This window comes from Onychomys torridus, chromosome 5, assembly GCF_903995425.1.
Source record: "Onychomys torridus chromosome 5, mOncTor1.1, whole genome shotgun sequence".
In the NCBI taxonomy this organism is placed as follows: Eukaryota; Metazoa; Chordata; class Mammalia; order Rodentia; family Cricetidae; genus Onychomys; species Onychomys torridus.
Window position 1 is genome coordinate 32,967,813 of NC_050447.1, and position 23,912 is coordinate 32,991,724.

At 51.1% G+C, this 23,912-nt stretch overlaps 2 protein-coding genes and 1 non-coding gene across 8 annotated transcripts in view; 1 reads left to right on the forward strand and 2 right to left on the reverse strand.

The window, feature by feature from the left end:
• Positions 1-2,999, reverse strand: part of Fhod1 (formin homology 2 domain containing 1) — a 20,082-nt gene extending 17,083 nt beyond the window's left edge. Inside the window, exon 1 of one of the 2 annotated variants that reach the window (XM_036188534.1) lies at positions 1,279-2,999. In XM_036188534.1, the coding sequence (XP_036044427.1) occupies positions 1,279-1,479 (201 nt within the window). In that variant the 5' untranslated portion in view covers positions 1,480-2,999. The remainder of the gene's footprint in view (positions 1-1,278) is intronic. The other variant, XM_036188535.1, reaches the window with a different exon arrangement.
• On the forward strand, positions 1,883-23,040 carry Slc9a5 (solute carrier family 9 member A5). 5 transcript variants are annotated; one of them, XM_036188536.1, is made up of 16 exons: positions 1,883-3,178; positions 7,325-7,627; positions 9,617-9,780; positions 9,963-10,041; positions 10,347-10,524; positions 10,995-11,215; positions 11,440-11,642; positions 11,861-11,950; positions 12,047-12,117; positions 12,827-12,956; positions 13,636-13,724; positions 13,859-13,985; positions 18,280-18,450; positions 18,947-19,016; positions 19,550-19,684; positions 21,129-23,040. In XM_036188536.1, exons 1-16 carry the CDS (start codon positions 2,845-2,847, stop codon positions 21,599-21,601), a joined length of 2,838 nt encoding a protein of 945 aa, XP_036044429.1. In that variant the 5' UTR covers positions 1,883-2,844; the 3' UTR covers positions 21,602-23,040. The 5 variants fall into 5 exon arrangements, with proteins under 5 accessions (XP_036044429.1, XP_036044431.1, XP_036044430.1 ...); XM_036188537.1 differs by having other exon boundaries at positions 2,465-3,178; positions 18,950-19,016; XM_036188540.1 differs by having other exon boundaries at positions 2,947-3,178; positions 10,433-10,524.
• Trnaa-agc lies at positions 4,920-5,001 on the reverse strand. Its single transcript has one exon. It is a non-coding gene; the product is annotated as a tRNA-Ala (tRNA).
• Positions 23,041-23,912: the final 872 nt, after the last annotated feature.

Consider the following 23,912-nt stretch of genomic DNA (forward strand, 5'->3'; position numbering starts at 1 on the left):
TAGTCTGTGTGAACAGTTCCAGTTCAGCACCCTTTTCTCTGTAGTCCGACTGAATGCCATGTGACCTCAAACTGTACATGTTTTCTCCAGACCACTCTCAGAACAGGAGAAGCTGACCGCACCAAAACTCTGGAGGTGGGCAGTATGTGGCATCCTCTCAGCTGTGGTCTTAAAGCTAGCCTGGACACCCGCCACTCCCCAGACCAAGTTTCCCGACCCCTCCTGCCTGCACTTGGAGGCAGGGCGGGCTGCAACGCAAGGAATGCAGTCTAGGGGCCTGGAGCTCAGGGCACATTCCAGGGGAGACCCCGGGCCTAGGGGCCATGTTTGCGCAACTCCGCGCCCAGTTGAGGCACCCCACCGACTCCCTCCCTTCTTCCTCACAGCTCCCAGCTAACCCACAGGTCGGGAACCCTGTGGGGGGGGTGGTGGCCTGAACGCCTCCGGGAGTCCTGGCCCGGAAAAAACAAGCCGGAAAGGGATGCCTGCGGGGGGGGGGGTGGGGGGTTAGACGAGGCAAGCTGGAGGGGAGGGGTGGTCCCGCTGGCCATCTGGAAAGGAGCCACTCCAACTGTGCAAAGTCGGCCTAGGATCGACTGCAAACTAGGGTAGGCCAGCAGTTTAAATTAGACTGGCCCGCCCCCTCCCTTCCAGGCGTAGGCTACCAGCGGCAGGCCTAAGGGACCTTGGGGGCGGTGACTCAAAGGGCTTTTCCACCCGTGCGTGCTCCGCAAAGCTAGGGCTCGGCTGCTTCCAAGGGACTCCTCTCATCCTGGCTGGCACTCCCAATCTCCACTAGCCCGCGAGAGACTGAATTGCTAGGACCCACCCCAGCCTCTAGGTTCTAAACGCTGGCCCCTGCTCCAGGTCCTCCCTAAGCCCGCCCCTCCTTGTGGCCCCGCCCCCAATTTACCTGAAGCAGGTGGAAACCGGTCCCTCCCCAACTCCACTTCCCCGATCCGCTACAACCCAAACGGCTACTGACCCTCTGCCCACTGCACTGACTCTGGCAAATAGGCAGCGAAGGGACCCCAAGCACCTCTTCAGGAGGGCCTTAACTTTCAAGGGACGCCTGGGTAGAGCAAATCACAGCCTCTCATTTTCCTTCTACAATGTCTCAATTTGAGAGTCTCCCCCTGTAGGCAGAGTAGTGCAGATCTTGAGACCCGGGCCGGAGACTCTTTCCGGAGGCGAGCATCCGCTACAGCCTCTATCCTAGAAGCACTACCCACCGCCCACCTCAACCTCCGAGCGCAAATTTCTCCGCAGCCCCCTCACCTTGAGAGGCGCCCCCAGGAGGCGATGCAGGGCAGGAATCTGCGCACTCAGGGGCAGAGCCCCGTCCAGGCTGCAGGTGGGGGCCCGGCGTGGTTCCGGGAAGTTGGCACATGCGAAAGGGTCGGTGTCTTCCAGGTACTGCACTCTCACGGTTACCACTGATACTGGGTCCCCATCCCCGCGCTCCTCCTCGCCCGCCATGGCTCTGCCACCGGCTACCACGGGACGCCTCTGTGTCCCGGCTCCGCTGCAACTTCAACCCGACTAACTTGGCTGTTTGGGCCGGGCCCCGGACGCTGGCCGCTTGAGGGGCGGAGCCAGAGGGAGGTGGGGCTGAGGAAGGGGTGGGGCCAAGGCGGGGCCCAGCGCGCGCGCTCCGGGTTCACCACCGCCGGAGGCGGCGCCTGGGTCGGCCACTCAGAGCTGGTGATCCCGTTAGTTCCACCGTAGGAGGGCGGGAAAACCCGAGCTCCCGCTCCGCCTCAGAGCCGAGGGCGGGGAGACGTTCTCTAGGTTGGGTGTGGGCGAGGCTGCAGCCGGTCTTTGCGGGGATTTGAGGGCAGTTTGGGCTTAAATCTCCTGGTAGAGTCCCTTCGAAATGGGCCACTCTCAATTAAGGGACAAGAGGGGACTAATTACCGGCTTGAAAGATCAGTGAGAGCATTTCTCTCATTGGAGAAAGCAGTGAGAAGGATCTCTTTTAGTTTGGAACAAGAAGTGAAAATAGATTTCATACTTGAAGAAGAGGTGGATTCAGTCCCCTTTAGCCGTGGGGGGGAAAAAAGATGAGTGCTCTTTCTCGAAAAAGAATGGAATGAGTCAGTGTGAGGAGGCAGGCAGCACATGTTCCTTCGGCTTGGGTGATGAATGAAAAGTGGAGACGGTCTTGGGTTTGGGGCGCGATGAGTCAAATGCCCCAAGTTGTTCCTAGCTTAAGGGGAATTCCATAAGATCCTCTCCATACGGGATAGGGGGGTAGTTCCCTGTGGTTTGAAGGGAAGGGAAGGCGGTGCCCCTCCGTTCCGGAGAGGACTAGCCTTCTTTTCAACCTGGAATGAGCTGGGATCGGTCCCGGCCGCGAGGTTTCTGGATACGTGGAGGGCATCGTTGTCCATCAAGGCTTTCTGGGAGTGCTCAGTGCGCGTGCGCAGCGCTGGTCGGCGAGTGGGCCGGTGGGGGGTCCCAGGTTTTGGAGACTGTGTTGGAAGGCAGCCGCGCACCGCCCCCTGCGGTGTTCACAGCCTGGCGCCGGGACCCGCGGCCTGGGCCCCCGGGGCCGGTGTCCCGCCGCTGGGCTGCATTCTGCGGAGTAGCCGCGCTTGTCTCTGCTCCCCGACACCCTTGTCCTCTCCGCTGCCCCTGGGACGCGGTGGCTGGCCACCGCTCTGAATCCGGGTGAGAGACGGTGGAGGGGAGCACACTCGAGGGAGTGGGTTTCAAGACTCGGGGAAAGGAGGGCTACGCCGGGGGAATTTCCGGAGATGAGACTAACCTAGAAGAGATGGAGGAGGGGATCCCAACAAGAGTCCTGGGCAGGGTCTCGGGGTCCGAACCTGACCTGGGGGCATGGGAGCCCGGATTGGGGGGAGTGAGCCCCACGTGCCTGTGACGCGGGGGCGCCGGGTAGGCGGCGGCGGCGGCGGCAGCGACGCGGGGCCGGCGGCGGCCGTGCAGTGCCGGGAGGGTGGCGGAGCAGGCTGCAGGATGCTGCGCGCCGCACTGCTTCTGCCGCTCTGGCTGCTCCTGGCGGGGGCGGGGGCCACAGACGAACCCACCCAGGAGTCGGTGCCGTTGGGTGAGCCTCCTCCGGGCTTGGCGCTCTTCCGCTGGCAGTGGCACGAGGTGGAGGCGCCCTACCTGGTGGCCCTGTGGATCCTGGTGGCCAGCCTGGCCAAAATAGGTGAGTGTGTATGTTTGTGTGTGCGCGCCCGCGCACAGGCCGGCGGCCCGCAGCGGACCCGCCTCCAAACCCCTGGGTCTCCAGATCCAGTCCTGGGTCTTCCACTGCGCTCGAATTCCACAAATCTCGGTTCTCACCCAGTTCCTGCGCCTCTTGTGGGTCTCCCTCCGCCCCTTCTAGGTTGGCAGTTCAGCGGATTTGCCTTTCTAAAGGGTTGCCTGGCTCTGCTCTCTTCAGCTCCATCTTCAGACTGTTTCCTCAATTTCCCCTTCCCCTTGTAGTTGGCCCTTCTCAGTAAACGTCAGTAAGGCCTCTCCTCCAGCCGTCCAGACTGTTTCCTCAATTTCCCCTTCCCCTTGTAGTTAGCACTTCTCAGTAAGCGTCAGTAAGGCCTCTCCTCCAGACGTCCAGCCTCAGAAACCTGTCAGTAATAAGGACTCACGGGGACATGGAAGAGATGATATTCTCCTGGGAACCTAGGCAATCTGGTTCTGAGAAATTATCCTTCCCTGGCCAAGAGTCTAAGATTTAATATCTCCTGAGATAACTGTACTAACCTGTCACTTTTCCCGTAGTTTATCTCTCTACCCCACTTAAAGATGTTGCCACCTTCTTGCGCCTAAGTGCGACCCCCACCCTCCAATTCACATTTTTCTCTTCACGATTTAAGAAACTTAAGTTTATTGGGTCTTTATTGTGTTCTGACTACCCTGGGCGCTTTCGTGTATGTGGCCTCTCTTAGTCCTCACATTGAAGTACTTCGGATTCGCACATCCCCCGTTAGAGATGCTTTTCCGTGCCTCTTTCCCCGTCTATGACAGCCAGGAGCCCCTCCTCCCAGTGGAGACCCTCCTCCTTTCTCTCCCTCTTGTTCAAGCTCTGCTGTGGGGGTGACTAATTATAGCTGAGCGTTGCTACTCGCTCTCCGTCTATGCTGGCACAGCTTGTACTCCAGTCTCACCAATGAAGCCTTCATGTAGGAATTTCACAGCCTAGAGTTTGCCCCCTTCTCCTCCTGGGATATTGCTAGGGTATAGAGTATACTCGAGCTGGAATAGAACTCTCCACTCCACCTTGGCAGCCCAGGATTAATACTGGAAAATGGAATTCCAGATATCTTCAGGGAACCCGATTCTGCCAGAGAAACTGACTTTGATAGGTCCTGGACTTGCAGGGCTGGACTGATAGGTGGTGAGGGAGGAGAAGGGAGCCAAGGATGGGGCTGAAGGTAGGACGATCTACGCCTGAACTCTCCCCTAGAGTCCCAGCAGCAGTGGCAGCATGGTGGAGGAAGAAGCTTCAGGTTGGGTTTGCTGAGAAGAGTTCCGGCCTTACTTGAGATTTGCAACACCAACATCATAAATAACTCATGCCTTTTCTAGTTTGGATAACACCTCCTAGAGAGGAAGGAGAGGTCATCCTCTCCAGCTAACAAGCATCCTCAGAGAGGAGGGGAAGGAGAAGCAGAGTATTCCAGAACACTTTCTAGTTTCATAGCTAAAATGCCCTCCCTCCTTTCGTTCAACACAGGTTGATGTGCTCTTAGCCCTTCGGATGCAGTTTCTAAAGGGCATTGCTTTGGCACAGGGCTCAGGTTAATAAGGACCCTTCCTCTACCAGTGCCTGAGAGAATGTATGGGCATAGTCTAAGAGTCCAAGGGAGAACCATATTTTAGGGACAAAGGTAGGAGAACCAGTAATATTGGAAATCCTTTTCTTTTTTCTTTTTCTTTCTTTTTTTTTTCAGAGCTGAGGATCGAACCCAGGGCCTTGTGCTTGCTAGGCAAACGCTCTACCACTGAGCTAAATCCCCAACCCCTGGAAATCCTTTTCTTACACCCTCCTCTTTTCCTAGAGACAGATATGTTACTTTTCTCCAGAGTCAAATTAATATTTGTTGAGAACCTACTCTGTATCTGACACTATACTATACGTTTGCACATTGCATATATTTTATCTTTGTGATGGATATTTTTCTTATACTAAAGAGAAGAAACTGAAGTTTAAGTAAATCAAATAACTTGCCTGACGGGCTAGATAGATGGGTCAGTAGTTAAGAGCACCTCTTGTAGAGGACCTAGATTGAGTTCCCAGCACCCACATGGCAGCTTAGAACTGTCTATAACTCAATTTCCAGAGGATCTGACTCCTGTTTGTGGCCTCTGTGGACTCCTGTACCCACACAGTACATACATACACATAAAATAAATAAATAAAATTAATCTTTAAAAAAAATTTTCTGAGCCGGGCTGTGGTGGCTCACACCCGTAATCCCAGCACTTGGGAGGCAGAGGCAGGCAGATCTCTGAGTTCGAGGCCAGCCTGGTCTCCAAAGCGAGTTCCAGGAAAGGCGCAAAGCTACACAGAGAAACCCTGTCTTGAAAAACCAAAAAACCAAACAAAAAAACAAAAAAGCAAAACTTTTCTGAGTTCACATCATTAGAAAATAAGGTCAGAAGACATTTGAGACCTGACTGTTATATACAAAGCTAATGATTGATTGGTTGATTGATTGAGACAGAATACTATGTAGCCCTAGCTAACTTGGGACTCACACTCACATAGATCTACCTACCTCTGCTTCCTGAGTGCTGGGATTAAAGGCATGTGCCACTATATCCAGCTACACAAAGCTTTTTAAAGTGAGCCAGTATGATGAAATATGTATATTAGGTTAGGAGGCCTACAGTGCTTCTAAAATGAGCTATGTGTGTATATGATATAATACTATATTAACATAGATCATGTTATATTAATAGCAAACATGTATCGAGTGCTTACTATAAATCAATGTGCTAAGTGCTTTTTTCTTGGATGTGTGTGTGGGGGGGTGAGAAATAGCCTAGGCTAGCCTTGAGTTGAATTCACTATATAAACCAGGTTGAGGGGCTGGAGAGATGGCTCAGCAGTTAAAAAAAAGGCATTGGATCCTCTGGCAGAGGACTCCAGTTTGGTTCCCAGTACACACATGGTAGCTCACAAACTGCCTGTGATAGCTGTTCTAGGGGATCTGACACCCTTTACTGACCTCCTCAGACACCAGGTGCATACATGATGCACTTACATACTCATTCACATACAATAAGAATAGATGAAAATTTTAAAAATATCCCAAACCAGGTTTACCCCGAATCCCAACCATCCTCTTACCTCATCTTTGCAAGTGCTGGGATGACAGGCATGTGCCACTTACTTACTTGTCTGCCCTACAGCCAGTTACTGGAGATCGAATCTAGAACCTCGTAACTGGTAGCATCTACTTGGCCATCCAGTGTTCTATAACCGAGCTATGTCCTGACTTTATTTTGAGACAAGCTTGCTAAATCGACCATTGGTCTGCTCTACCAGGCCCGGCTGTCAATGCTTATAAGTAGGTTGTTTTACTTAATCTTCACAACCAGCCTATTTATTCCCGTTTTGCTAATGCAAAAATTGAGAGTCAAGGAATGAGTAAATGGAGGACTTAATCTTGCTGCTTGATTTTAGAGCCCCTGTCCCCCTCGCCCCCCGCCCCCCAGCAGTCTTATGTATGCTATAGAGACACTGGTTAGTCTTAACTTCAGATGATTGCTGGGGATAAAGGAGGACATCAGAGAAAAATGCGGTCAGTCCCTGAGGATGGCAGTACAGAGGAGGGGCATTTTCAGAAGTGGGTGGGGTAGGCAAGCAAAAGCCTTGCACCCACAGAGTTTGCAGCATTGGAGGCTGGGGGTTCTAGAGATTCTGTATTTCTTTCTTCTTCCACTGATCCAGGGATTCTAACTTTAGGTAAACCGGTAAGACAGAATACTATAGGCCAAGCCAGGTGGTGGTGGAGGCTGTGGCGGTGGTGCACGCCTTTAATCCCAGCACCTGGGAGGCAGAACCAGGTGGATCTCTGTGAGTTCGAGGCCAGTCTAGTCTACAGGCGAGCTCCAAGACAGGCACCAGAGATCACACAGAGAAACCCTGTCTGGGGGGTGGATGGCAGGGGAAAAAATACTGGGGGTTGGGGATTTAGCTCGGTGGTTGAGCACTTGCCTAGCAAGCACAAGGCCCTGGGTTCGATCCTCAGCTCCGGGGGTGGGGGGTGGGGGAAAGAATACTGTAGGCCAGGGTATGGGAGGACATCCCATGGCTTCATGCCTATGTCTTCTTGCATTGCAGTCTTTCACCTGTCTCGGAAGGTGACATCTCTGGTCCCTGAGAGCTGCCTGCTGATTTTGCTGGGCCTGGTGCTGGGAGGCATCGTCTTAGCTGTGGCCAAGAAGGCTGAGTACCAGCTGGAGCCAGGGACCTTCTTCCTTTTCCTTCTCCCTCCTATTGTGCTGGACTCAGGCTATTTCATGCCGAGCCGTCTGTTTTTTGACAACTTGGGTGCCATCCTCACCTATGCTGTGGTGGGCACACTCTGGAACGCCTTCACAACAGGTGTTGCCCTTTGGGGCCTGCAGCAGGCTGGACTTGTGGGTGAGTAACCCTAGGACCGAGGGCTGTTAAAAAAAAAAAAAAAAAAAAAAAAAAAAAAAGAGCCTTGCTAGCTCCATGCCCTAACTCCCTTCTCCAGCTCTGAAGGTCAGATGCTGGAGAGTTCCCTGGGAGCTTGGCTGTAGGTCCTCCACCTGGAGTGCACAGCGGTGCTCCAGACAGTCTTCAGTCCTAATTTTGGTCTCTGCCAATTGGATCTGTGCCTCTGTAGCATGACAGCTGAGCAGGGCCCTGGTTCCCAGCTGTGTGTGGGCTGCTCAAGTGCCGGAGCCTGCCGGGGCACTCTCTCACCTCCTGCCCTCCGTCACCACGTTGCCACTTGCCAGCCCTGCTTCCTTGAGGTACTGTATGTAGCTCACCATTCCCGCAAGGATTTACAGTTCTGGATATGCCCAGGCTATGCCAGGTGGTTTCTAGTCTTTATAAATACGTATTTTGCATCTATAAAATGCTAACTGTTGCACTAGGCATTCTTTCTGAATGTCTCTTCCTAAAGATTCTGGTGAGATAAAATTTACCACATTTTTTAAAAAGATTTATTTTACGTTCATTGTTTTTTGCCTGCACACACACACACACACACACACACACACACACACACACACACGTATATGTGTATGAGGGTGTCAGAGCCCTTGGAACTGGAATTATAGACAGTTGGGAACTCCATGTGGGTGTTAGGAATTGAACCAGGGTCCTCTGGAAGAGCAGTCAGTGTTCTTAACCACTGAGCCATCTCTCCAGCCCGATTTACTCATCTAGTGGAAAAGAAAGTAGAGCCCCTTATGTTCATTCAAACCAGGGCCTGCGATTAGCCTCTGTTTTATTGAGGCTCTACATTTAGGCCCTCTCCCAAACTTCTTCTTTATTTCCTGACTCAAGAAATTAATCCCAGCACCCGGGAGGCAGAGGCAGGAGGATCTTTGTGAGTTCGAGGCCAGCCTGGTCTAAGGAGCGAGATCCAGGAAAGGCACAAAGCTACACAGAGAAACCCTGTCTCGAAAAACCAAAAAAAAAAAAAAAAAAAAAAAGAAGAAGAAGAAGAAATCCATTCAGTCCTTATACTGACTTCCTCTAAGGTGAAAAGGAGAAGCTTGCAGTTCCCAGCTGGGGACTTCATAAAAAGTGAAACTAAGCCGAATGGTGGTGGTGCATGCCTTTAATCCCAGCACTTGGGAGGCAGAGGCAGGTGGATCTCTGTGTGTGAGTTTGAGACCAGCCTGGTCTACAAGAGAGTTTCAGGACATCCAGGGCTGTTGCACAGAGAAACCCTGTCTGGGGGAGCAGGGGAATAATAATAAAATAAATAAATAAAGTGAACTATTTGGGGCAGGAAGGAAAAGGAGGACCTTGGATTCTAATCATAGTAGTAATTCTAATAATAGGTGGTACTGGCTCCTTACCATTTATTAGGTACTAGCTAAATAAAGAACTTTTTGAGGTTGATATTATTATTTCCATTTTGTGTATTGGGAAACTGAGGCTCACAGAGTTATTTGACATATCCATGGTACTTTTCATACTGTGTTCATACCTTCCTTTCCTGCTGAGAATTGTGTATATGCTACATCCCTTTGGCTGAGAACCACAGATATGGGAGAAGCTCTCCTGGTTATCCTGGGTAATAAAGCCAGTCAGCAGCCAGGTCTACCTGCTGGCAACTACTTTTAACTGTTGCTGCAGTGTTTATTACCAGCACCACTTAAATGGTTTTGCCACCATTTTGTGAGTTAGGCAGATGAGGAAGCATGGCTAAGAGAAACCATGTCACAACAGCTGGTGATCGAAAAGGCAGATCTTAGGCACAGGCAGCTCAAGCCTCCAGAATATAAACCAGCAGTCTCTTTGCCTTCCCAGCTTCCCTTTGGGTTTCATTTCTTCCTGGTAGGAAAGCTTGTGGCTGGTCCCAGGAGCACTGTTGGAGGCAGCATCATCTTCAGTCAGTCCTGTCCTTCTGTGTCTCCCTCATAGCCCCTCGGGTCCAGGCTGGCCTGCTGGACTTCCTGCTGTTTGGAAGCCTCATCTCCGCGGTGGACCCTGTGGCTGTGCTGGCTGTCTTTGAGGAGGTGCACGTCAACGAGACTCTCTTTATCATCGTCTTTGGAGAGTCCCTGCTCAATGATGCAGTCACTGTGGTGAGGATGTATAGTGGCCCGCCAACCCCTGACACTAGGATGTCATGCTCTGCCACCTGGGTATCTGGGCAGCCTCTGACCTTTCCCCCCGGGGAGGAAATAGGGTCTGAGCTTTCCTCTTTTCCCGCCCACTTCCCCTCTGTGGCCGCCTCCTACAGCCTGACTCTCCTCTTGTCGTCCAGGTGCTCTACAAGGTCTGCAACTCCTTTGTGGAGATGGGCTCTGCCAATGTGCAGGCCACTGACTACCTAAAGGGAGTCGGTCAGTATCTCCCCAGACTTGGCCAGCATTCAATGTCTGCCTTCCCTGGGTTGTTGAGACCCACCTACCCAGCCCTGGGACACAGGAGGCTATTCTGATGGCCTCATTTCTTACTCTTCGCTATGGAGAAATGGGGTCTGGGAGGAGCTTGCCCTGGGATCCTAGACTGGGATCCTGAGCCCCGGGGAGTGGGGGGGGGAGTATGGGGGTGTCTTCCTCTACTTCTTACTAGGCATTGGTCCTGTCAGCCCAGCTTGGGGAGGGTCTGGGCCAGGGGTCGTGCTGACAACCCACTCCTCCCCCAGCCTCCCTGTTTGTGGTCAGTCTGGGCGGGGCAGCCGTGGGCTTAGTCTTTGCCTTCCTCCTGGCCCTGACCACACGCTTCACCAAGCGGGTCCGAATCATCGAGCCGTTGCTGGTCTTCCTCCTCGCCTACGCAGCCTACCTCACTGCTGAAATGGCCTCGTTGTCTGCCATTCTTGCGTGAGTCCTGGGGGTATCCAGGCAGGCAACTGGGAAAGGGCGCTGGAAATAGAAACACTTCACATGGCCAGAAGCAAGATCTTAAGGAATCTGTAGGCATCACTGAACCCTTGTGTAGTGGACAGTAAACCTCTTGCAGAACTGTCTGGGCACCTGAAGGCTCAAACTTCCCCTACCTGAAGTGCAGGCCAAGCTGCCAGTGTACTTCAAGGCCTGAGACCACTGGTTGCTATGGGTATAGCACCCTAAAGGATGCCTCAGAGGGTTTGCTACTCAGAGAAAGGCACTAAGTGGGGAGCCTGGAGATCTGTACTCGTCCCAGAACTACCACTAATTAGCAATCTTCACGCGCCTGAGCTTGGAGACTCGGATACACTGTGACGTGCAGTATCCCCGCCTGCAGCATGCTCAAGCCTGAGTGAGACTGAGCCTTCAGGACTGTTCTCACCTGCACTTCTGTTCTCTCCCAGGGTGACCATGTGTGGCCTGGGATGTAAGAAATATGTGGAAGCCAACATCTCCCATAAGTCCCGCACAGCTGTCAAATATACCATGAAAACCCTTGCTAGCTGTGCCGAAACAGTCATCTTTATGCTGCTTGGCATCTCGGCTGTGGACTCTTCCAAATGGGCCTGGGACTCTGGGCTGGTGCTGGGCACCCTCTTCTTCATCCTGTTCTTCCGAGCCCTCGGTATTGCTGACACCCTCTGATCCCCTGCCCTTTTCCCTGTCCCTCTTCTTTGCCCTCTCACCCCACTCCTCACCCCTCAATCCAAGTCCACATCCTTGTTAATTCCCCTAAATGCTCACCTGTCCCAACCCCTGCCAGACCTTAGCCCAGATGCTTGGTGCTATCCATTCCCAGTGGCCTCCACTCCCAACTCCTTGCTCCTGCTGGCCTCCCTCCTGCTGTAGGGGTAGTCCTGCAGACGTGGGTGCTGAATCAGTTCCGGCTGGTTCCTCTGGACAAGATTGACCAGGTGGTGATGTCCTATGGGGGCCTTCGGGGGGCTGTGGCCTTTGCTCTCGCCATCCTATTGGACAGGACCAAGGTCCCTGCCAAGGACTACTTTGTGGCCACCACTATTGTGGTGGTTTTCTTCACAGTCATCGTGCAGGTGGGAGTGCCCAGGAGGCTAGGTGGGGAGGGGTTCGCAGGCCCTGGGAGAGTCTTGGAACACTTTGGGACAGGGGCTTCCCTTTCCACTGGGGGAGGCGGGGACCTGGCTTCTCAGACCTTGAGTGGAGTGGGTAGAGGCAGAGCTGAGGCCTAATAATTTGGAGAGAGGCTGCAGGGAACTGTGCAGGGCAGGGCTCACCTCCTGCCTGTTCGTAGGGTTTGACCATCAAGCCACTGGTCAAGTGGCTGAGGGTGAAGAGGAGCGATCACCACAAACCTACCTTGAACCAGGAGCTACACGAGCACGTGGGTACCAGAACCCCATCCCTCTGCCTGTCCCTTTCTCCCTTCTCCTATGTTGGCAGAGTCCTGATCCAGTCCCCCTACCCACCCCCATTCTAGACTTTTGACCACATTCTGGCTGCAGTGGAGGACGTTGTGGGGCACCATGGCTACCACTACTGGAGGGACAGGTGAGGGAGCTGCCCCGAGGCTCCTTCAGCAGCAGTAGCCCCACCAGCCAGGGCAGCATGGGGGATATGCCACCCTTCTGAGAAGGGACACAGCCAGGTTCAGGCTAGGTGACCTTGCCTGGAGCCCTTCAGTGGCACCCCAGTGTTCTCAGGATAAGACAGAGCTCCCCAGGGTGGCCTGCCAGACCCTGTATGGTCTGGCACTTGCCAGACTCCAGCCCCATTATACACTGTTCTGTTTTTCATGGCCCGCCTGATAATTACACAGGCCCTATTTAGAGCCTCAGAGCCCACCATGTGGTCCAAGCCTGGCCACTGAGTCCATTGTATGTGTTCTGTCTACTAGAACACTGCCTCACTTCCCTCTTACTTAGATTGGAATCACCCGTCAGAGCTAACCACAGGCATTAATTCCTGAGAGACCTCTGGCCTCCCTGGCAAGGACAAATCCCCATTATAATTATCCTTGGTAGATTTTGTCATGGTTATAATTTTTATAGTTATTTGAAATAACTTTAACTAATATCACACTCTCTCCTAAAACTGTAAAGGCTCTAAGAGCAGGGACTAACCTTGGGATTTTCTTTGGCTGAGACTCATACCAAGAAAGCCAGGCCAGTGCTGGCAGTGTCCCTGCCCAATGTGAGGAAGGGCCAGCCAGCCGCACCTTGAGAATGGTACTCAGGGCTGGGCGTGGCATCCTCTATAGGTGGGAACAATTTGACAAGAAGTACCTGAGTCAGCTGTTGATGCGGCGGTCAGCCTATCGTATCAGAGACCAGATCTGGGATGTGTACTACAGACTCAACATCCGAGATGCCATCAGTTTTGTGGACCAGGTGGGCCAGCAGTTACCAGGTAGGCCAGCAGTGGATAGACAGATGGTCAGCAGAGCAGGGCAGTCAGGGATGACAGGCAGGCAGGCTTGTTAGCCGGGGCCAGGGAGTTGGAATTCCCAGCTGGCTCCACAGTGTTGCCAAGTCACAGCTGCTGGAGCCAGCCTGCTGTTGACAGTGTGACAGGCCGTACAGAAAGGTGGGAAACAGCTGGCCTCTGGAGCCAACAGACACAGTTCACGTATATATAGGCCAATGCTTAGATAAGTGACTTACATCGCCCGAGCTTCCGTTTCCTCAGTGAGAAAGAAGAAAGGAGCAGTGAGAACAGGACTGCCTAGGTCAGATTTTAAGAATTCAGTATGTGGGTTGGGGATTTAGCTCAGTGGTAGAGTGCTTGCCTAGCAACCTCAAGGCCCTGGGTTCGATCCTCAGCTCAAAAAAAAAAAAAAAAAGGATTCAGTATGTGAAGTGTTTCTGTATCTGGTAAAACAAAGAACAAACTAGTGGTGTGGTGCCTGGGGGTGTCGCTCAGTGGTTCAGCATAGTGTCTGAGAACCCGAGTAATCCTCAAAGCAAAACCGTGATCATAATAATTGTTAACGCATGCTACTCTCTTTATTACCCTCTGTCTGCCGCCCTCCGTCTGACCCTTGCCTGACCTCCCTCCTCACTCCTACAGGGAGGCCATGTCTTGTCCTCGGCAGGACTCACTCTGCCCTCTATGCCTAGCAGAAATTCTGTGGCAGAGACCTCTGTCACCAACCTGTTGTGAGTCCTTGAGGGCCCTTCCCCTTCCTCAAGCTGTCCTCCCCAGATCCCTCCTGGGGATGATTTGTCAGCACCTTTGCCTCTGTCCCCCCCCCCCCCATGCCCCCCAGCACACATGTCCCTGCCTCCTGCAGGAGGGAGAGTGGCAGTGGAGCATGTCTGGATCTGCAAGTGATTGACACAGTACGCAGTGGCCGGGACCGGGAGGATGCTGTGATGCATCACCTGCTCTGTGGAGGCCTCTACAAGCCGAGGCGCAGGGTGAGAGGTCTGCGGGGGGTGGGGTGGGGTGGGAACTTGAAGAGGGGACTGCAGAGGCCTTGGCCAGAGACTTAAGAGGCATGTGGTGCAGGCTTGTGTCCGGTTGTGAATGCCCAATTGAAGGCTGTGGGTTTCATCCTTTGCCCTTGTTGATTGGGAGGAAAAGCTGCAGGGTGTATGTACATCATATTAGCTGTTGTTGTGGATTTGTAGGCACTGACCCAGTTGGGACTCTAGAAGGAAAAACACTTTGGATTAGAAGCTGGGTGTTAAGGAGAGGAGCACACAGGACGTGGACATTATCCCTGAGGGAAGAGGAAGAGATAGAGGAGAAGGAGCTTTGAGAAGCAGGTCAGAGATGGAAGCAGGGACCTGAGAAGGCCTTTGGAACCAGTTTAACAGGGCAGAGGTGGATTAGCCTGTGCAAACTAGGTAGCTTTGAAGCTTTGTGTCTGGAAAGGCCCATCCCACCTGGGAGAGGCTCTTCTGCAACCCCACAAGGGGGCAGCAGGCCATTATCTTGGGCCTTTTAAAGTGCAAATCTGATTGTTATTCAAGCAGTACTACAGCAAGGCTTTTAGAACGCTGAGTTAGAATTGGCTTAATTTACACGCACCTCTTTAATTTCCCGTTCTGCAGAATAAGCGTCAAAGGTTTCCAGGCAGCTTTCCTCACACAGGCCCTCCTTCTCCAGTACCCGCCTCTGACTCTGATGTGTCTTTGGCCATGAGAAGCCTCTCCTCCCTCTCCCCATGAGGGGCTACTAGGTGGCTGTCTAGAGGAAGTTACAGGGGCTGATAACTTTCCTAGTGGTAGACTTGCTATTAATGCTGCCCAGGATGCCTGGTTTGGCCCGCCAGTTAAGGACTTCATCCTGTCTCCACACTCTGCCAAACCCTCATGTCTTCCTCAGATAATAGCTGGCAGACCTACCTCATCCAACTTTTCTTTTCCTTTTAATGTTTTTCTTTGGCAAAATTTTAGTGGAGAGAATGAAATAACTGATTTATCTGCTACCCGACTCTAATAATTATCTGTGCATGATAAAGTTTTTATGGTCTATAACCCACCACACCCTGCCCACACTTTATCTTACAGCAGACTCCAGACATCATGTCACATCATCTAATAAACATCTCACTGTATGGCAAGAGCTCTTTGTTTATTTTATCTTATTTTTAAATTTTGGCTTCTTTGACACATAGTTTGCTAGTTGCCTTAGGACTGGGTTCAAACTGGGAATTCTCTTGCCTCAGCCTCCCAAGTGTGAACCACCACTCCAGCTGTCAAGAACTCTAAAAAATAAGGTTAGGCTAAGGACAGTGGTAGAACATTTACTTAGCGTCTGTGAGGCCCTGGGTTTGATTCCCCAGCACTTCAAAAGTCAAGTCAAATCAAATCATAGTACTGCTATTATAATAATTCCTCATATCAACTACCCAGTCAGTGTTAAATAAATCCCTGATTTTCCTAGCTGGTTTACATAACTCAAGATCCAAAGTAAGTTCACAATTTATATCTGGGAAATATGACCTCCATTAAGAAAAAAACTATAATAGTTTCTTCTTCTTTCCCCTCCTGCTATTTGTTGAAGAAACTAAATCCTTTATATTGGAGAATTTACCATTTTTCTAGATTTTTCTGATTGTATCCCAGTGTTATTTAGCACATTACCCATTTCTTATATTTTCTGGTTATTAAATCTGGAGCTCAAGCAGATTCAGGGGCTTTCAGGTGTGCTATATACTTCTTATTGTGTTACTCAGAGAGAGAGCACATGTTTGTGTGTTGTTGGTGTGTGTGTGTGTGTGTGTGTGTGTGTGTGTGTGTTTGACTGGTGGGTTTGGTTCAGTTTTTGTATAGTCAATTTAAAAAGAACTAGAGTAAGTTTGTACTTATTTGCTAAAGTTGTCTTATTTCATTTGGCCATGATTCCATTGTTTGGATCCCATGTCTACCACCAAATGTCTCTTCCTCAGATTCATATCATCTGAAAACTTGCTAAGCCTGTTAATTATGTATTCATCTAAATCATCATAAATATTGAACAGGATAGAGTTGGGAATAGAGCCCAGTGGCATGATACTAAAGACTTTCCTCCAGACGGACATGGATGGAGCATTTTGGGGGTATGGTTGGTTATCTGGTTCTGAACCCATTTAGCTGCACCATGACACAGTCCTTAATTCCTTATGTTCTCTCCAGGATTAGTATTGGAGACAGTATATAGTTAATTAAGATTATAGCTTAAGAGAGATAAAGGGCAGGAGAGACGAGAGATTTGGAGGCACGCACAGCAGAACTCTCCTCATTTGGCTATCCCGGAATCCCCGAGGAGCTTGATAGAATATTCTTGGCTTCACCTCTTAGAGACTTAGATCCTGCAATGTGGAGCGGGACTAAGAATCTTTGTTTTTAATAATCCCCCCTGATGATTCAAATGCAGCTGGTCTGATGCCTGCTGTTTTGAAACTGCAGATCATGTCACTGGGTTAGTTGAAGTGGAGAGAGTGTAAGTTCTCTGGGGAGAGTGTTTAGAGAAAAGAGAGCAGAGCCAAGAATAATACAGAGGAATATACGTGGAGAAAGGAAGAGGGAGCCAGCAAAGGAGAGACCGGAACACTTGGAGAAGATACAGGAGATAGTGTCTCTGCCCGGGGAGAAGAGGGGCTGACTGCCGTACAGAGGTCAGGACTGGTGACCAGGGAGAAGGCAGCATTGCGGACTTGAATAGCATTTTTGGTATTTAAGGAAATACTAGACAGGAAGGAAAGTGTCCCGATCAATTTATAAGCGCTTGTCCTGAAAAGGGAGCTAGTAGTGGCAAGGAGAGGACTTTAAAAACAAACAAAAAGGGCAGGAGCTTGTCTGAAAGCATAGGTCAGGTGGCTGCTGGTAAGAACCGTAAAGATGCAGGAGAAATAGGAGGGGGCTGAGAACTGAGGGAGACAGGGCCACTTGGCCCTAGAGGTGGGGTGGCGTTTCCAGGTGCTTAGGTAGAGAAGAGAGGCAGATGGGAGACTTCAAGGAGCTTGTATAAGTGGTTCAGAGAAACAGAAAATACAAGGAAGAAGGAACCAAGCCAGGTTGGGGTGGCCCACGCCTTTAATCCCAGCACTCATGATGAAGAGGCAGGCGGATCTCTGTGAGTTCAAGGCCAGCCTGGTCAGTTCTAGGTCAGTCAGAGCTACACAGTGAGACCCTGTCTCGAAAAACTCAAAGAAAAAAAAAGAAAGAAAGGAACCAGATAGAATGTGAGGCAAGATAAAGTGACCAGGAGGCTCTAGGCAGTACCTTGGTATATATAGGAAAAGGTTGCTAAGCTCCCAAGAGCAGAACTAGGCAGGCTGGGTGGGGGGGTGGGGGGCTTGGTCTTTATGAGAAAGAGTTAAAAGAAGCAGATAAAGGGTTAACCCTAAATTAAGTACGTAAGTGCTGGGGCCAAGAGGACCCGGGGCAGGTAGTTAAGAAAGTCCGAAGCATAGGCCTGATGTGGTAGTTGTAGAAATGTTTAGAAGGAAGACAGCCCTCAAGAGGATCCTGTGTAGCTACCTGGGGCCTATGTGGGCTGGATGTGTGAGCCACACAGAGATAAATGGACTGCAAAGGATTTGGCTCTATGGTTTTGTTGTAGCCCCAGGGAACAAAGTACAGAACCCCTGCCTCTTATCACTTCCGATTAGATAGAGCAGAGGAAAGTGCAACAGAGGATGAAGAAAGCCAGGTTTGGAGGAGTAACTTGTGGGGAAAAGGGAAGTTTTTCCTTAGTGAACTGACTGGGGTTCAGAGCCTCTGGCCCTAATACTTTTGTATGTTTTATTTTTATTTTTATTCATTTATTAACTTTTTTTGGTTTTTCGAGACAGGGTTTCTCTGTAGTTTTGGAGTCTGTCCTGGACTAGCTCTGTAGACCAGGCTGGCCTCGAACCCACAGAGATCCACCTGCCTCTGCCTCCCGAGTGCTGGGGTTACAGGCGTGTGCCACCACTGCCCGGCAACTTTTTTTTTTTTTTTTTTTTGGTTTCTCTGTATAGTTTTGGTGCCTGTCCTAGAACTCACTCTGTAGCCCAGGCTGGCCTTGAACTCACAGAAATCCGCCTGGCTCTGCCTCCCGAGTGCTGGGGTTACAGGCGTGTGCCACCACGCCCGGCCTTTAGTTTTACTTTTTAGTCCATGGCTAATTCTGGAAAAACTGGGCTGGCAGACATGTGATGAACATGTTGGGGCTGTGGCTGGGGTTCCTGTGGGAGGCAAGGCACCCAGCCTCATGGCACGGTCGGGCTGTCATTGCCAGTACAAAGCTGGCTGCGGCCGCCACTTCATCTCCGAGGATGCACAGGAACGCCAAGACAAGGAAGTCTTCCAGCAGAACATGAAGCGGCGGCTGGAGTCCTTCAAGTCCACCAAGCATAACATCTGTTTCACCAAGAATAAGCCTCGACCCCGCAAGACCGGCCACAAGAAGGCACGTCTTTTCTCTGGGACACCTCCTATGGGGCTGTGGGCTGAGAGCAAATAATTCTGAGTCCTCACATTCTGAAACGCAGCCCAAGGAGACATTTTGTGTAATCACCTTCAGGGTTTGGTGAATATAGCGGTTTGGGTTTCTTTTTAGGCCTGAGACCTTTGAGGGGGGCGCGGCTTCAAAGGGAGGGCAGCCTCTCAGCTGTGGGATCACTTGCTACCAGAGGTGAAACAAGAAAAGGGCAGGGTTCTTGGAGAGGCAATGCTAGGAGCCTTCAGCCAATCCAGGCCCATGTATCCAGAGCCCCAGATGGGAAGTGAGTCACTCTACACTCCACAGGCCCTGCCTGGCTGACCTGGGAATAGTAGGGTGGGAAGCACTGTTGTGATAACCAGCCCCACGGGTTAGGAAGGCTTGTTCTGCTGACTCTCTCTAGGGTTTATGGATGGGTGGTAGAACCAAGGCCAGAGTCTTAGGTTTGCTTTCTGCTCCTCAGAAGGATGGTGTGGCTGACCCCAAAGCTACAAATGGAAAACCTCTTCGAGACCTGAGCTTTCAGGACACAGGCAAGCAGGGAGCTTGGGGACAGACGGGAGGAGGGGAAGGAGAAGGTCTGTCATCAGATCCTGGAGGGTCTCTGGGATCACTCAGCTGGGCCTCCCCGCTCAGGGACTAGATAGGCACACTTGACTGTGACTACCGACTATTGAGGACTTGGAAAAGGTCATGGAGATGGGTAGACTGGGCTGGGCCTGTAGTGTGTATCATCAAAACCTAGTTCCCTGTGAGCTTCCAACCTTGTGGGCGCTGACGTCATCCGTTGATCTGGGGCTGATAACAGAAATCTGTTGGTTTGGCCCTCACGGCTTCCTCTGAGAACTCGGCACCTTCGGATTGCTCCTTGACCTGTACAGTCTTCTCTCCTTTCCCCTCAAGCCCAACGCTCTAGGCCAGCACCCAAAAAGGCTGAAGGAAGATGCAGGTCCTCTGCCAACATGGGCTTTGCCTAGGGGAGGGGGCAGGAGCTAGCTTCAGGTGGCTTGGTACCAAGAAGCAGCCACTGGGTTGGCCACCCTGACTCAGCTTTGCCCTTGTCCAGCTGCTGTGATATTAACCGTGGAGTCTGAGGAGGAGGAAGAAAGCGACAGTTCAGAGACAGAGAAAGAAGACGATGAAGGGATCATCTTCGTGGCCCGAGCCACCAGCGAGGTCCTCCAAGAAGGCAAGGTCTCAGGTAATGGCTTCCCTGCCGACTCTCTCCCCTGTGCAGCCAGCTTTTCCTCCATCTGCTCTCCTGGCCTCTGCTTCAGGAAACACTCTTCCTGATTGCTAGTTCATTTGCTGCCCGTATTTACTAAGCATTTTGACTCCACCAGAAACCTTATACAGTGATTGGCCTCAAACCCTCACAGTGCCCAAGATGGGGAAACGAAGCTCACAGAGCCTTAGAGACTGGTGAATGGTCCAGAACCACGTGATAAAAGCAGGATTTGAACTTGACCCACCTGACTTCAAAGACCACAGCCTGAGGAACACAAAGTGATAAGCAGATCTAAAAGCCAGCTCTCTTATGACCCAGGCTTAGCACCCCAGCTGGCACATAGAGTTCTGAGTGAGGAGGTTGGCATCCCACGGGAGGAACCTGGACTATCAAAATGGAATCCTTGTGGGTGAAAAATCAGTAGACAAGTTTCTGCATGTGGGGGTCTCCCTCCTAATTCTAGGGCTTCAGTGGTAGTTGGCACAAATACTCAGGGGACATTGGAGAAATTTATTACAGAAAATCTCAAAATATGAAATGACAGAATAGTGAAGTCCTTTTCCCAGCTTTGGTAATCACCTGCTCACGGCTCATCTTCATTTATGCCTCACTAATGACGCTAGTTCCTTACAAAGAAAATCTCAAATATTAACTGATTTTATCAACAAAGGCTTCAACATACAAGATAAGTGTTCTTTTTAAAAACACAACCACATATCATAACCATATATAAAATCTAATTCATAAAATACCTAGTTGGAGCCAGGCAGTGATGGCCCATGCCTGTAATCCCAGCACTCAGGAGGCTGGATATCTGTGAGTTTGAGAACAGCCTGGTCTACAGAGCGAGTTCCAAGACAGCCAGGGCTACACAGAGCAATCCTGTCTTGAAAAGCCTTTTTAAAAAAATCTAGATGGGAGTCAGATTTCCTTGGTTTTCATTTTATTTGTTTATTTTGAGGCAGGGTCTCACGATATAATCTAGGCTTGCCGTACAATCCCTAGTTAGCCTCAAACTCATGATCCTCCTGACACTGCCTCCAAAGGCTTTGGCCTGGCATTGGCCCCTCATTGCCACTGTCTCACTGGTTGGTCAGGATGAGGTTTTAGCAGGATACAGTTGCTGGTGCTGATGAGGGTGATTAGAGACAAGACATCCTTCCTGTTTGGTTTTCTTGAGCTGTAGTTAATTGCCATCTGCTCAGTATGTCCCTCGTGAACAACTGTTCTGTGTACAGCCCTGTGCTGCTGCTGGACCACAAGAGAGAAAAAGAGAAAGCAAAGCAGTCTGGTGCTTTCTTCCAGGAAGATATTTATTGTGTACAGCACAGATGAACGTAATCTGGCGACCTTGAATGCACTTGAGGATTCCACTTCACCAATAATGAACTCATGTGTACTCTCTCCACATTCTCAGGAAGCCTGGAGGTGTGCCCGAGCCCACGTATCATCCCTCCCTCCCCAACCTGTGCAGAGAAGGAGTTACCTTGGAAGAGCGGGCAGGGAGACCTGGCTGTGTATGTGTCTTCAGAAACAACCAAGATTGTGCCCGTGGACATGCAGACAGGCTGGAACCAGAGCATCTCATCCCTGGAGAGCCTGGCATCCCCTCCCTGTACCCAGCCTCCCACTTTAACCCGCTTGCCTCCCCACCCACTGGGTATGGAAGAGACCCCGGTTCCTCTTGACCTGTCTTCTGACCCTCGCTCTAGCTTTGCCTTTCCCCCAAGCCTGGCCAAAGCTGGCCGCTCTCGCAGTGAGAGCAGTGCTGACATTCCCCAGCAGCAGGAGCTGCAGCCCCTCATGGGCCCCAAGGACCACACTCATCTTAGTCCAGGTACTGCCAACTCCCACTGGTGCATCCAGTTCAACCGAGGAGGCCGGCTGTAGCCCAGGGCCTCAGGGAGGAGCAGGATGTGGAGCCCCGGGGGGAAGTGTTCCTCAAGCAATGGGTAGAGGAGCCTACTCAGCCTAGTGTGTGGCCAGAGGGGCCTGGACTGAAGTGGCAGCCGGGCTTCTTTGGGACTGGTCAGAAGGGTTTCCTGGGCTGGTCCTCACAGGGACCCTTCTTACCACTCTCCCTGCTCTTAACCCTCCACTCTTCATTTCAAAAACGGCTCAGGATCCAGTCCAGAGTTCTAGGGGATAGACCCACAGCTGATGTCCCTTCCCTAGGGCGTCTTCCTGGACATACTGTTGGCAGCTGTTCCTGCCCCCAAAGCAAGGGCATTGTTCTTCTGTGGACACTGGTCTTCCCTGTCCTCCACCCCCTCTCCAGTGCTCCAGCAGTGAGGCTTTACGAGGGGCTGGTCCTCAGAGTGGGGTAGATGTAGTGCAGGCCTCAGCCTTTGGCTCCGCTAACTTGTTGGGTCAGCTACAGGAGTAGCGGGAGTCTGCCTCCCATTGCTTTAGCCCTTTCCTCTGCTGCCAGATGTTGAGGTAATGGTGCCTCTTTTTCTAGGACTAGGCTCCGGGCCAGGCTTTAGGTCAGAGCTGCTTCTTAGCCAGTCAGCTGCTTCTAGGCCTGAGTCTGGAATTTTCTGAGACTTGGAGCTGAGGTTTCTGAGTAGGACACAAAGAGGCCTCTGGGTTCCTGTGTCACCACCTCAAGATTTCCTTAAGGAAGAAGGAACCAGGTACCCCAGGGCCACTGCACCATTACTGTAGGGCTAGGGTTCCTGGCTACAATGTTTGGGGACAGCTAACTGAGTACCAAGTGGATTTCCTGGGGTTAGCCCCTGCCTTGTGTTTTGTACCTTAAACCCAAGACACATTAAACATCTCTTAGATGGATGAATGCCCTCTGTCCTTTTGTCTCAGGCTTTCAGGGGTGGGGACAAGAAGAATCTGCCTGTTCCAAGATTTTCAGGAGTAGAGAATAGTAAGGGAGATCTTATAACTCTTAGTCCCTAGGTCCTCATAAGTCCTTTTCCAACATGATCTACCGATAGCAGGAGGCATGGAGCGCTAATCTCGGGGACCACTGTATGGCTTGGGGAAGGTGTCTCAGAACTTGGAATCCACAAAATGGGAAAGGCCAACAGGGTGAACCCCCTGGAGGTCAGGGTCTAAGCTATCCACTCTCTATGTAGTGCCACAGAGATATTTCTAGGAAAATGTAAGGACAGGTTTGAGCCAAATGAACAAGTGTCTCTGCATATGACAAGTAGGAAGTCAAGCTCCAGGGAGTTGGCTACCCTGAGAATTTGAGACAAATCGAAGCGGGAAGGGGCCCTGAAATCCTCAGATAACAGCACCCCGAGTCGAATTCCTACCGCGTCTGCAGAATTTTTTAAAGCATCTTTGAGAATAAACACTATAAAATTCAATGTTTAAAATGTACTGTTAAATTTTGTTGGTTTTGTTTTTTAACTGTATTTTTGCTGGATATGGTGATGCATATCTTTAATCCCAGCCTTCAAGAGACAAAGGCCGACCAATGTATGGATTCAAGGCCATCCTGGTCTATGTGGCAAATTCAGAGACAACCAGGGCTATATAGAGAGACTGTCTCAAACCTGATTTATTTTTGTTATAATTGTGTAGATCTGTGTGTCTGCATGTAGATATGTACATGAGTGCAGGTGCCCTCAGAAATCAGAGGCACTGGATCGTGGGGAGCTGGAGTTGCATGTGTCTGTGAACCTCCTGATGTGGGTGCTGGGGACCAAACTCTGGTCCTCTGAGAGAGCAGCAAGTGCTCTAACCACTGAGTCTTCTCCAGCCCCAGCCTTCTCATGATAGAAGAATGGAATGTTTTCATCATCCCCCCCCCCATGTAGCCATACTGAAGTCTGTCCTCATCCCATCCACCACACAGCCATAGGCATTCACCAACCCACTTGTCATGTCTCTGGGTCTGAGGACCTTGGAACACATCACAGACCCACAGGCTTGGTCAACTTTTTTGCCTGTGCTGTGCATGGGGGGAAAGTAGAGAGGAAGGGTGACTAAGCTTTATCTTCAAATTGCCAACAGCTGGCTGATAAGACTTGATAGTTAATTAAAAGGAGTTAGCAATCCGGAGTCAATCCTAGCTGGTACTATCTATGTCATCTGGGGCCTGTTACCTAAGCTTTTTGAGCCTTAATTTTCTCTTCTCTAAAACAGGATAGCCGAAGCAGGGTGTAGTGGCAAAATACCTTTAATCCCAACACTGGGGAGGTGGAAGAAGGTGGATCCCTGTAGAGTTGAGGCCAGC

Coding starts and splice junctions, on each gene's coding strand:
- Slc9a5 (XM_036188536.1), top strand. CDS start 2,845: ATGGGAGCCCGGATTGGGGGGAGTGAGCCCCACGTGCCTGTGACGCGG. Junction 7,628..9,616: donor GCAGCAGGCTGGACTTGTGG/GTGAGTAACCCT, acceptor TCTCCCTCATAG/CCCCTCGGGTCCAGGCTGGC. Junction 11,643..11,860: donor TCTTCACAGTCATCGTGCAG/GTGGGAGTGCCC, acceptor GCCTGTTCGTAG/GGTTTGACCATCAAGCCACT.